Genomic DNA, 13264 nt, shown 5'->3' with positions numbered 1-13264 from the left:
CAGGAGAGAGGTGGTGGGTGCTCTGGGAGGAACGGTTGAAGAAAAGGGCTGGAGGAAGGCAACATGTCTGGCCTGGCAGGAATAGGCCTTGGGTTACTGCTGGTAATCCTGTCTTCCCCTTGTAGGGTTAGAGGAGTTCAGAACATGTGGCCTCCTTGTCGTTTTAGCACTATCTGACCAGTAAGCCTGGTCTTTTTTTTTTATAATTTTGAGTTTTCTTCCACAATGTTCTCTAACTCTATCCAGGATCTCCTATTTTGATCCCTTTCCAAGTGGTTGACAGTGGTAGACGGGCACCATCTAGTGCATCTGGTCTCATGGTCATGTGGGCTGAGGTCTGCATGGTCCATTAGTCCCATGGACTAATTCTTTCCATATATTTTTGGTTTTCTTCATTCTTCTTTGCTCCAGATAAGGAGAAACCAATTGTTGTATCTAGAGGGCCACTTGCAAGCTTTTACAAGCCCACTCACTTCTCACCAAGGTAGGACGTAGAACAATGTTTTGGGGTAGTAAACCCACTGCCGTCAAGTCGGATCCGACTCATAGTGACCCCTCCTTGGGCTTCCAAGGCAGTATCATTATGGAAGTAGATTGCCCAACTGGTGGCTGGTGGGTTTGAACCGCCAGCCTTCTGGTTATCAGTCAAATGCCTTAGGTACTGTGCCACCAGAGCTCCCTCTGGTGTATGCTAATTGAGCATGCTGTCCCCCCACAACCATGGTCCCAAGCCCATGGACTCAGTGACTCACTCCCTCACAGTGTTTGGCTATGGCTAAGAAGTCATCATAACTTTGTCCCATTAGCTATATTGTATATATGGGCATTCTTACAGCACATACAATTAGGTATGTAGAAATATCATTTGCCAGACTTACATATGGTCATGGGTGTATTTCCTTTTGCCTAGATACACCTGATCATTTTGCCTTTCTACTTATGTATCCACCCATAGACAACGTTTGTTATTACTGATAATACAATACCGTATGTAAATATGTTTATTTTTTTTGTCTGTACCTCTTGTTCACCTCTGTGTCTTTCTATTCCTTCTTGTTGTTGTTATTGTTGTTATGTGCCATCGAGTTGGACCCAGCTCATAGTGACCCCTCCTTGGGTTTCTGAGGCGGTACCACTACGGAAGTAGATTGACCAACCTTCCTTCTGAGGAGTGACTGGTGGGTTTGAACCGCCAGCCTTCTGGTTAGCAGTCAAGTGCCTTAGGCACCACGCTACCAGTTGTTGTTGTTGCTATATGCCGTTGAGTCAGCCCCCAACTCATAGTGACCCCTCCTTGGGTTTCCGAGGCAGTATCACTACAGAAGTAGGATTGCCCAACCTTCCTTCCGAGGAGTGGCTGGTGGGTTTGAACCGCCAGCCTTCTGGTTAGCAGTCAAGTGCTTTAGCCACTATGCTACCAGAGCTCCCTTCTATTCCTTACTGAATATTATTGTGTTGGTCACTCGTTTTTAGCATATTGGTTTTCTCTTCCCCAAAATCAACACTTTTCTCTTATGTTAGACTAATTTTTGTGTGGTAAAACGAATTGATCCACTAAGAGTTTAAGGCTATGACGTTGAGTGTTGAGGGATAATAAGGAGAATGGGAAGACACCTCTTCTAGATCCAGCTCTGCCATTAAGATTTCAAGACAAGCTACTCCTCTGAGCTCAATTTCCATCTACAAAGGAGCCAAATTTTACAAGATGATCACTAAGTCCTAAATAGACCGACAGATAGCTTTTTAAAAAATTAAGATTATATTTTAACTTTTTTTTTCCTTTTGCCTTAATCTTAATAGTTTTATGGCTTCATCTTTTTATGACTTTTATTAGAAGCTGCTATAACTCATTATCGTAGAAGCTCTGGTGGCACAGTGGATATGGCATTTGGCTGCTACCCAGAAGGTCACCAGTTCAAACCCACCAGTGCTCCCTGGCAGGAAGATGGGGTGGTCTACTTCCGTAAAGATTTATAGCCTTGGAAACCCAAGAGGAGTCGCTATGACTCGAAATCGACTCAATGGCAGTGAGCTTGGTGTTTTGTTGTTCTTTTTTTTAACTCATTATTTGGAGGTAAAGTGTAATAAATAAGATGCCTTCTAAATAAATTGGCTCATTCAACTGATACTTATTATTCAATCAATATTTATTATGTGCCAGACACAATTCTAAACACTAACAATATAATTGTAAATGCACAGGCAAGATCCCTATTCTCACAAGCTTAGGTTCCAGTGGAAGGAGAAAGATTTACAAAATTAATAATAAATATTCAGATAGTCATACAGCTTTAAAAACAATAAACACTAAACTGGATGGTCATAGGTTGGGAAAGAAGTGTTACTTTAGAGATATACATCAAAGAAAGCCTCTCAGTGTGGCAGACAGTCTCCAAGAGGGCCCTCAACGACTCCTACTTTCTGGTATTAATGCTCTTATGTAATGCCTAAGGCATTTGACTGCTAACCAGAAGGCTGGTGGTTCAAACCCACCAGCACGCCTCGGAAGAAAGGTTGGGCAATCTACTTCCGTAGTGATATTGCCTCAGAATCCCATGGAGGAGTTGTTATGAGTCAAAATCAACTTAATGACATTGAATTTGATTTGGTTTGGATAACCAACAAGGAGCTCTGGTGGCATAGTAGAGAAGGCATTTGGCTGCTAACCAGGTCAACAGTTCAAACCGACCAACCACTCTGCAGAAGGAAGATGAGGCGATCTACTTCTGTAAAGATTTACAGCCTCAGAAACTCATTAGGGGTCGCTATGAGTTGGAGTTGACTCAATGGCAGTGAGTTTGGTTTTTGGTTTGGATAACCAACAGGACATTGTAGAAATGACAGTGCATGATAACTTCCAACAGGGCCCTAGTGGCACAGTGGTTAAAATGCCCAGCAATGAACCAAAAAGTTAGAAGTTCGAACCCATCAGCTGCTCCACAGGAGAAGGACATGGCAGTCTGCTTCCACAAAGAATGTATAGCCTTTGAAATCCTATAGGGCAGTTCTCTTTTGTCCTATAGGGTCGCCATGAGTTGGAATCAAGTGGCTGGCAGTTGGCTTGGTTTGGGTTGACTTCCAACCCAAGGTCATAAAAGACATTATAGCTTCTGCCTTGTTCTCTTGGGCTGCTCACCCTGAGGAAAGCCAGCACCATGTCATTAGGATGCTCAAGCATTCCATGGAGAGGCCCACACAGAGAGGAAATGAAGCCTCCTGCCAACAACCAGCACCACGTGAGTGAATGATCTTGGAAGCAGATCCTCCAGCCCAGTCAGCCTTCAGAAGGCAGCAGCTTCTATAGGCATCTTGACTGCAACATCATGAGAAACCTTATGGCAGACCACCTAGCTAAGGCAATTCTGAATTTGTGACCATAAAAACTGTGAGAGATAGTAACAATTACTGTTGTTTTAAACTACTAAGGTTTTGGGAAATATGTTATACAGCAATAAATAAGTAATATAAGTGACATTTGACCAACTACATAAAAATGAGATAGTGCCCTCAATGTGAAAATCTGGTGGTAGAGTTATGTGAGCCCACGGAACTACAGTAACTAGCTTGACATGTTCACAAAACATAAAAGATCAGTGTGGCTGGAACATCAAGAAAGGGGTAAGAGTGGCATGAGATTGTTTTCTCTACCAACCACTTGCACCTTCAGTGTAGAGAAATGCCACTGTTGTCCCCAGCAACAAGCAGCTGTCAATAAACAGGTGTTGAATGAATGCATAAATGAGAAAAAGAATGAATGAATGTGGGATAACATACGTTCCTTTATCACATTTCACAATGTTATAAAAGTGGTGTGAAGACAGTCTGAAAGTATATAAGTGGGAGGGGTAACTTTGATCTCATAGAAATTAGGAATAAATCCGTAGAAAGGGTGGCATTTGGTCATGAAAACTGCAGAGACTGGGTGGAGGCCTAGCTGATTTCAATCTCATCTTGACACTATGCTGCAGGTTTATTGGTGAAGGTCCTGAAACAGAAATACTCAGACTGAAACTGTGCTAGCAAGATTAATGTGCCTGTAGTGTATAAGAAAGACTAGTGGAGAGAAGACTTGTGGCAGAGACATAGAAGGTGGGTCTTGTTATATATGAGTGCTGCCCAAGGGAAAATAACTACAATGGCTGCAGGCAAGAATGGAGATAAAGGAACCCATGCAATAATTAAAGAGAGATTTTTAAGATTGGGGTGAAATAAAATATGTTTTAAGAATTACAGGTGTCTCCATGAGACAAATGAGGACAGTTGGGCATGTAAAAAGAAGTGGACTGAGAATCAGCTTTCTCTGGAGGGAAATAAGCTTCCAACCAGAATGGAAGAATGTACAAGTGGAATTCATCCAACATTTTCTATTTAAGTCCTCCCTCTCTCTCTCCACTAAAAACCTTACATTTATATGCGTAGAATAACATTTCATTCAAAAAATATCACAAAGATTTTCCTGAAAGTCTCAGCACACTGCTAATGAGCCAGTTAGGAGCTCTGGTAGCATAGTGCCTAAGGCACTTGACTGCTAACCAGAAGGCTGGAGGTTCAAACCCACCAGCCACTCCTCGGAAGGAAGATGGGGCAATCTACTTCTGTAGTGATACTGCCTCGGAAACCCAAGGAGGGCTTGCTGTGAGTCAGGGCCAACTCGGACGGCACATAACAACAACAACAGGCCCTGCTCTCAGATCTACTTCCCCTCATAGAAATGGCAGAGCCAATCTGGCATTAAAGCAGCTTTCAGACGCTCAAGTTATCGCACATGTTATCAGAAACACTGAATCAGAGACAGGTTGCACTGTGCCTCAGCTGGGCATGGCAGCCATGATTCAATCACAGTAGCGCAAATGTAGGTGGACTTTACAACTACTATCACTGAAAGAAGGAATGGTGTCGAAACAAGAAGAGCACAAAGATTAATTCCATGACAGAGACAGAGGAAAAAGAAAAGGCCAAATGGCAAGACTCAAAATGATAAGATTTCAAAGAGCCTTACAGATAAGAGGGGAAAATATGACATTTCCATGAAGGAAAAGTATTGGGTATTCTTTCATCAACAAAATATTCCATGACCTCCCAAGTAGATAATTATGCAAACAATAAACCATGAATTATATTAGCTTTTATACTAAAGATTACTCAGTTTATAACAAATACTGAAAATTATTACACATATTTCTCTGATGTGCCAATAACTACCAATGCATCCTATTTTATTATGAGGCAATGTCATTGCATGATATTAAAGCACTGCTTAATATCACTGAAAAACAACAAAGGGATTCTAATGAATACCTTTGCCATGCTGTCACCATTTTAAGATACTGTTATCAATTTGTACAAATTTACTAAAATCTCATTTCAGACAAAATTTAATTAAGTGCACTGGAATAATAAAATAATTATGCTTCAAGATTTCTTCAAGTCTCTTGAGACCTCTGATCACAAGGTTTTAAATACTGGGCTATTATTGCATCACTGTAGGTACCCTCCTCCCCCCCCCCCAAAAAAAAAAAAAAAACTTGGAAAAGGTACAGGCATAATAAATTTGTATTTAAGTAAAAATTCATAAGTAGGAGCAAAAGTTTTTAAAAAAATTTTGATGAATAATGTTGATACTAGTTCAGAAATAAGCTAATCTCCAAAAACCTTTTGGGTAGAACTCATTTCTTATCTAATGGATGCTGATACTGGGAAAAATTCAATCCAGGCAATCAGAGAAACATGTAAATTGATTATTTGGGTTGTTAGCTGCTGTGGAGACAATCTTTACTTATGGCGACCCCATGTATACAGGGTAAAACTGCTTCGTGGGGTTTTCACAGCTGTGACCTCTCAGGAGCAGATCACCAGGCCTGTCTTCCAAGGCACCCCTGGGCGGGTCTGCGCCAGGGCTTTTAACCAGTTCATTCTGGCTCAACCCTCTGCTGAGAATTTATCTTTCCCCACCAGATATCCTGAGTCAGAAACTTATATTTTAACAAGATCCCCAGGTGATTCCTATAGATCCCCAAGTGATTGTTATGATTCTTACGATTCTGGGGTGAAAAGGCAAAATTCTCAGCATGGGATGAAACAGCAACGAATCAGTTCAAAGCCCTGGATAGAACCAACAACCTTTCCCTACTAGTGAGTGCTTTACCTTTTGTACCATCCAGGAACACTAATGTCCTGTTTAGGTGTCATTAAAAAGAGGCAAGACTTTCTGATATCTTTTTGACTGGATCATTTTATAGTAAATGCAGTCACTAGTATCATATATTGGTGGAATCAAATGTCCCATAAAATTCTATTTAATCATGTAATAAATAACACATTTGTATAATGATTTACCAGTTTTCAAAACATTGTGGAAACAGGTGTGTAAGACAAGCAGTTATGATCATTACAATTTTTAAGGAAACTGAGTTACCCAAAGTCACAGACTAATAAGTCATGAACACAGAATCTAGGAGCCAATGCTCATTCCACTGCATTTACTCATTCATTCATTCATTCATTCATTCAAATAACAAGGGCCATGGACTCAAAGATGAACAAGACTTAGGCCCCTGCCTTCCAGGTGGTCAGTTTATTGAAATGAGAGAAAGAAAACCCCACACTAGTTATAACATAAGCATGAAAAGCACAGCAAACAAAAATGTATGCAAAGCTTCAAGATGAGGCCACTTCTTAAATCTGGGTTTCAATGAAAAAAGAATTGGCTAGGCCCAGAAGGGAGTGAGGGTCAGCTACAAAGACACCACAGACCACCTAATTCTACTCAAGTAGAAAAGTATGTGCAAGTCCTGGTAGCTGCTAAGAGCATGAGGTCAACAGCAGCCAAATCATGGCCTGGAATGCTTTACTCTGTGAGCCAAGCCAAAGTGCTCAGCTTCTGGGCTGAGCTCACTTCATATGTAGTAAAGCATAAACCAAACCAAACCTACTGCCGTCGAGTAAATTTTGACTCATGGTGACCCCCACTGGGTTTCTGAGGCGGTAAATCTTTACAGAAGTAGATTGTTCTCTTTTCCTTTCGCAGAGTGGCTGGTGGGTTTGAACTACCAACCTTCTGGTTAGCGGTCAAATGCCTTAGGCAATGCACCACCAGAGCTCCTTGTAATAAATCATGTTGTTGTTATGTGCCGTCAGGTCGGACCCTACTCATAGCGACCCCTCCTTGGGTTGCTGAGGCAGTATCACTACAGGAGTAGATTGCCCCATCTTCCTTCCGAGGAGTGGCTGGTGGGTTTGAACCGCCAGCCTTCTGGTTAGCAGTCAAGTACCTTAGGCACTATGCTACCACAGCTCCCATGTAATAAAGCATAGTGGTGGCAAATTTCATTCCTGATGTCTTGAAGCAAGAATGAGTTAAGGCCTGGGCTTGAATGAGTACTTTGTCTTCTGTAACACACATACATACACACACACACACACAAATATATAGGAAGTGGAGAGCTCTGGTGGTATAGTGCCTAACTACACTAATATGACTGCTAACCAGAAGGCTGGCAGTTCAAACCCACCAGTCACTCCTAGGAAGGAAGATTGGGCAATCTACTTCCGTAGAGACACCACCTCATATATACATACACATTTTCATACAGCCATAGGCACAGAGTTTATATTCATAATACTATATATATGTATGCACACTGATAAAAAACCTGCATACAATTCTAGAAACCTCACATGCAGAGGCATCTAAATAATGTGTATGTCTCGAATGACCCTCTTGGGACATATTCAGATAGAGATGGGTTACTGAGAGAGATTACTCGTGCAGGACCACCATCTGTTCTAGATGATTCAGACAGCCTTTTGCCTGTAGAAGAGGCACTAAAGAGGGACTGGACAAGATGAACTCCAAAGGTCACTTAAAGCTCCATGGTTCTTTCTGTGTATTGTAAGTTTACTTGCATGAAGCAGCTTCCCCATTTCTCAATAAATAAAATCCCATGACCCTGGTGAAATTATTCCTCTCTACTACTTTTTGTGCTCAGGCAGAAAATGTGTTATTGATTTCTGATTCAGCCACAGACAATGTGACTTAAAGACCACTGAATGAGGAGTCAGGAAACCTAGATTCTCTTCCCACATGTCCTCTTCCCTCTCCAACCCCTTTCCCAGTGGCTGTGTGACCTTGGGCAAGGGGCTTCACCTCTCTGGGCTCCAGTTTTCTCTGTGATAAATGAAAAAAAAAAATGGCTGAACTCTCCACAAATCCCTTATAATTCTAAAAAGTCATTCCCCTCTTCACCTTCCAAGACTTTGCTTATTTTTGTGAGGTCCAGAAATGAGGACTAAATAAACTAGATTCAAATTATCTATTTTCTAACCTAAGAAGATCCTGCTTCATCTCACTCTTTAAAACCATGCAAATCTTGAATAATTTAAATCATCAGTGTTGTCACCCGGTTGTTCTGATTTAAATTATGCATTGTTACTATTTGGGGAAAATTTAGACTAGGTCCAGTCTGGGATCACTGGCTGAGAACAATAAGCCCCCAAAGTGAGAAGGGATAAAGGCCTCTCCAGACAGGATCTGGTTTTAACGCATTGAGCCCAGTGCTTACAAAAAGAGCATTGATTGTGTGTACATTAAAGAGTCCCCGAAACAGCAATGGACCCAAAGACTGCAGCAAATTCTCCTAGAAGCCACTGACCTTGGCTGCATTTCAGGGGTCAGGCATTCCCCAGGAGGTTCTCAGCATGAAGGCTTTTCTGAGGGTTAGGAACAAATCACTCTTCTCATCTAGATGAGCCCACCTCTCTTAATTTGGGAAGAAGAGATCATCTGCCCTCTGGTTTGTACAGATCACTGTGTAGCCTCTGAACCCACTCCGAGCTTGCTGACCCTAGCCCTTCAGAATGCAGTTGATTCTACATTCAAGTACTTCAGCCAGCAAAGCTCCAGTCTCCTGGGTGAGCTATTGCCCTCCTTCAGGACACATCTCAGGCCAGGCATTAAAACCGAGACAGAGCACTAAGCTGGCAGCCAAGGCCACAGGGATCAACTGCAGTGAACAGTGGAAAGATATCTTTTCAAAATACAGATCTCACAAGCACAGGTATCCTAATGTGAAGCATTCTCCAGGCCAGCTGGTGAGCTCTCGTGGTTTCTCACACGCCTGCAGGCTCTGTGCTTTCTCTCTCCGAAAATGTTCCCTAAGAAAAAGCCCAGGAGTGGCAGGTCCGAGCCTAACTTAAAAATCACAACACAGCACTTTCATTAGAGGAGTAATGTAGTGGTCAAAATTCTGGCTGAGGGAAATCACCATAAGCCCTGCCCATTGTCCGGACCCCTCTCCTTTTACAATTTCCTCCCTTGAAGTCTGGGCTATACATCCACCTAATTAACCCACTGGAAGTTACTGCCAGTGCAGAAAGTAGGACAAATGAACACACAGAGTCCTTCAAGCAGGAAACCAAAGACTTGGTCAAAGCACCCACCCTATTACCAACCACCCCACCCCCTCTCTCAGTTGCCCAAGGGGCAGTGGCTTCTGACTGTGGCATTTCAGCGCCAGGGAAATAGACAGCTTACTGTAATAATGCATGAATGAGCTTTTACTGCCTAACTATCGTAACAGTTTCAAGCGGCATCTCGGTTCCTCCACAACCCTTGGGCTGCCTTGCTGAAACCTCAAGGCTTGAACCAAAGGGGGAGGGGGAGTTTCAAAAAGAGAATTAAAGGAGGCTAAAGAAAAAGTACCGCTTTGATAACAATAGTCTTTAAAATATCCATGGAGAAAAGAGGCAATGTCAGAAGTCCTAAAAAGATTCAGGTAAATGGCCCCAAGATTTCGCTTCAATGTAACAATGTATTCCTCAGGAGGGCGTGTGAACTTCAATCCTGCGTGTCTCGGTGTTGAAAGCCACCATCAAATTCAGCCTCACCGACCCTCCATGCATCAAATTTATGTAGTTGCTATTATTTTTCATGGGGTAAGATTCAGGAGAAGAAGTCGTCCCTAAATTGGTGCCCAATCCTTCCCCTCAGACCCCCGCGGCTGCCGCCACCCCCGCCCCTCACCCCCTTCCCGGTAGGCAGCATCTATTTAAAATGGCAAGAAAGCTCTGCCCCCTTCTCTTAAGGAGTGTGTTGGGATTGGGGGTTGGGGGTAGAGAGGCTTCGAGGCTGCCCCGGGATCCTGGTGTTCTGATCACAAAACAACAGCAAAATGGATTCTACACCAGTAATGTCTTAGTCAATACAATGAAACGGCGTCTGAGGCAATTCACAAGAAGGTAAATGTAAACCATTGGGGCTGAGGGAAGGGAGGTGCTCTACAAAGAACTGGCCACAGACACAGGGAAACACACACACAAACACACTCTCCCGGGAGTTCCGGTGTGATTGGAGAAAACCAAAAAACACATCCCTTTCACCTGCTTAAGTTCAGCCATAAAACTGAAATGCCAAAGCCACAAAGTCAGAAAGCACAGGCAGGGCTGAGTTAAAACCATAAATAAAGGTGAGTGGCAGACTGGCATTTAGGGAGCGCCGATAGGGAGCCGCGGCGCGAGAGGCAGAAAGGGGGGAGGGGGAGGCAGTTGCCATCTATAAGACAAGCATAGCAATAACTAACCCCCTTGGAGCTGCAGGTTTGGCTTCGTGGATATAGTCAAGCACACAATGTCATCCTGCAGGTAGCTGGAAAACGTGAAGGGCCCGTGCCTTTATTCATACTCTTGTTATTCTTTTTGCAGAAAAAGGGCAGCCGGGTCTCGCGCCTTAGCACAAGACGAATGCCCAGGGTGTGTGTACACATACATGCATGCACACACACACACACACACACACACACACACCAATGAGTCTTTTATTTTAATGCTCTTACACCCGTCTACGATAAACTGGCATAAGCTCCACGCGCTCTCGGGGGAGGCTCGACCACAGCCAAAGGAGGACACATACCGCACAGAACCTGCTATGGGGATCACCAAGAGCACCTTAGCAAACCCCGAATATAAGCGAGAATCCAGCTTCCCTCCCGTCGCATTCTCCCGCCTCTGCCCACCAAGCCGAGCCCTAGTCCACGCACTGAGCCCATTCACCCTGACCTAACCCACTGGGAAGAAATCAGAAAACATGTTCTGCTCACCCTCAGAGCCGAAAGATCGATTTCATCCAGGCTGCGAGCTGGAGAGTCGCTCGCCATGTCTACTTCTTCACCGGAGAAATGGACCAAAACCACCTCGAAGCTTCTCCCTCGAAAATTCCACCTTGGTCTATTTCACTGGCTTCTTCATGCGGGTGTAGAGCCAGAGGCCCGGGGCCCAGCTTCCCCGCCCACACCGGCCCCACAGCGCCGTATCCCGATCCTCCGCGCGGCTGTTCGCCGGGTCTGGGAGCCCAACCTGCGCGGATCTCCAATCCCGGAGCCGCGGTGCGTGTGGGCTGAGCGCCCTGATCGGCTAAGGGCGCTGGGGCTGCGTGGGTGTATTTAAATGGGACATGCTTCTTTGCTTGTGCGTGGATGGCGGCTGCATTGGTTGTTATAATGAGACACATCAACTCCTCCACTCAGCTGGGGGAGTGGGGGTGGAGAAGCACACATAACTGTCTATCACCGCTTCCTGGGAGGAGTAAAGGGGTAGGGGGAAAAAAAAAAAAAAAAAAAAGAGGCGGAGGAGGCGTGGTCTCCGGCTGAAGCGAGGCCGCGCTTCCTGACCCGGTCTTTCTGCACCAGTGTGTACGGGGGAAGGGCGAGCACCCTTTCCGCCCCGGCTTTTGCGAGCTAATCGGGCCTGATCGAAGGGTGTTCCTGAACCCTGACGTGCCTGTCGTAGGAACAAGGAGGCTTAATTTATGTGTGTCCAATTCCTGCGCTGCAGTAAAATGGCCCGTTCAATCGCATCTTGGCGTTTCTCGAAGGAGTTCAAATGGTCTGGTGGTGAAAACCCAGAGATAAAAAAGAGCGACGCCCTCCCGCCCTCATTAATTATTTCTGGGGCTGGAGTAACGCGGACTGGTGCAACCGGTGCATATAAGGACTTGTGTGCATGGTAGGGGATCCGCCTCCAGCCTCCGAGCGAGTGGGAGAGAAAAGCGCACGCATAACGTGCCCAGCCCCTCGCTTTGGTAGTTTGCAACAGCCCGGGGTCGGTGTATCCGCGGCCCTTGGGAGCCCAGATGGCCGTTCCCTGGTACGGGTCACTCGCCGCTTCAGGGTTGGAAAGGTTTCCTAGAAGCGGGAAAACTGGAAGATCAGACCTACCTTTTGGCGTCGCCACACCCAGGACCTTCTCCCACCACAATTCCGCACGGAAACAAAGTGAAACGACAAGATTATTCTCTGGGTGCAGTATCTTGAACGCTTCTGTTAACTGTCAAAAGCCAACTCTGGTTTTGGCAGAACGCGCTGACCCGAGATTTCACATTTCCCTTTCAGGCAGCGCTTCCGCGACTGACCTACCAGCATTGATGGAGAAAGTTTTGAAGATAAAAATGTACCTTACAAGATGAAAGCAGGAAAGCGATTTCACTTCACCCGCTTTCTCCTTTAGAGGCTGAATGTTTACAGTAGTAAATATGACATTCTATAATCAGGAGAATGAAGTCACTTCCCCCACGTCCTCCTCGCAGTCTTTCCTCTCCAGCCTCGGCCACATGAAATTAGGTACATGGGAAGAAAAAGCTAAAACTGAACTTTTCTTCCAATACAGCAGTAGCTTTGAACGCATTCTCTGGACCTCTGCTAGGGAGAGAATTTACTTCTGGCCAAGTGCACTGAGAACTTTTTTTCTTTATTTACTTTTTTTAATTGTGTGGTGTAAATATCAGCTTCAGAATAAAGCTTTTGAATGAAGGAACGCATGAAAGGCAGTGCAGCTAATACACCGCGAGTGCAGACTTCAGAGGGCTTTTAACTCACATGCGATGTGCACTCTACTGGTTTTTTATTACTGTATTCATATGCATTGTAACTCATACACCGTGAAACTTGAAAATTTGTCCATCTCAATGGCCACAACTATTTGGGAGCTGTTGCCTTTAAACGTGGGAACCTTTAAACGTTATATGTATATCAAATATTTAAATGTGTTATATTCAAAACACGTGATTTTACCTCTGATTTTCTAATACAGTCATCCAGTCCGGTGTAGTAACTGGCACTAAGCAACTAAGTTATGTCAAAATGAGGTAAAGGACTATTATTATTTCCCATCATTGCCTTTATTTTTCCCTTCTGTGTTTCCTTTTTCACTTTTCATCTAGATGGCAGGTTGATGTATTGTCTCAGTTTTGACAGAAAATAATTAAAGTCAGATC

General features: G+C 44.2%; 1 protein-coding gene across 1 annotated transcript in view; it reads right to left on the bottom strand.

Annotated features, from left to right (window-relative positions):
- Positions 1–11150, bottom strand: part of TNIK (TRAF2 and NCK interacting kinase) — a 669757-nt gene extending 658607 nt beyond the window's left edge. Inside the window, exon 1 of the mRNA XM_007946612.2 lies at positions 11094–11150. Coding sequence (XP_007944803.1) covers positions 11094–11150 — 57 coding nt within the window. The remainder of the gene's footprint in view (positions 1–11093) is intronic.
- Between the last annotated feature and the right edge of the window lie 2114 nt (positions 11151–13264).

The sequence above is a fragment of the Orycteropus afer genome, unplaced genomic scaffold, assembly GCF_000298275.1.
Source record: "Orycteropus afer afer isolate SDZICR_OR568_19922 unplaced genomic scaffold, OryAfe1.0 scaffold00168, whole genome shotgun sequence".
NCBI classification, from domain to species: Eukaryota; Metazoa; Chordata; class Mammalia; order Tubulidentata; family Orycteropodidae; genus Orycteropus; species Orycteropus afer.
This window is presented reverse-complemented; position numbering and strand designations above follow the sequence as displayed.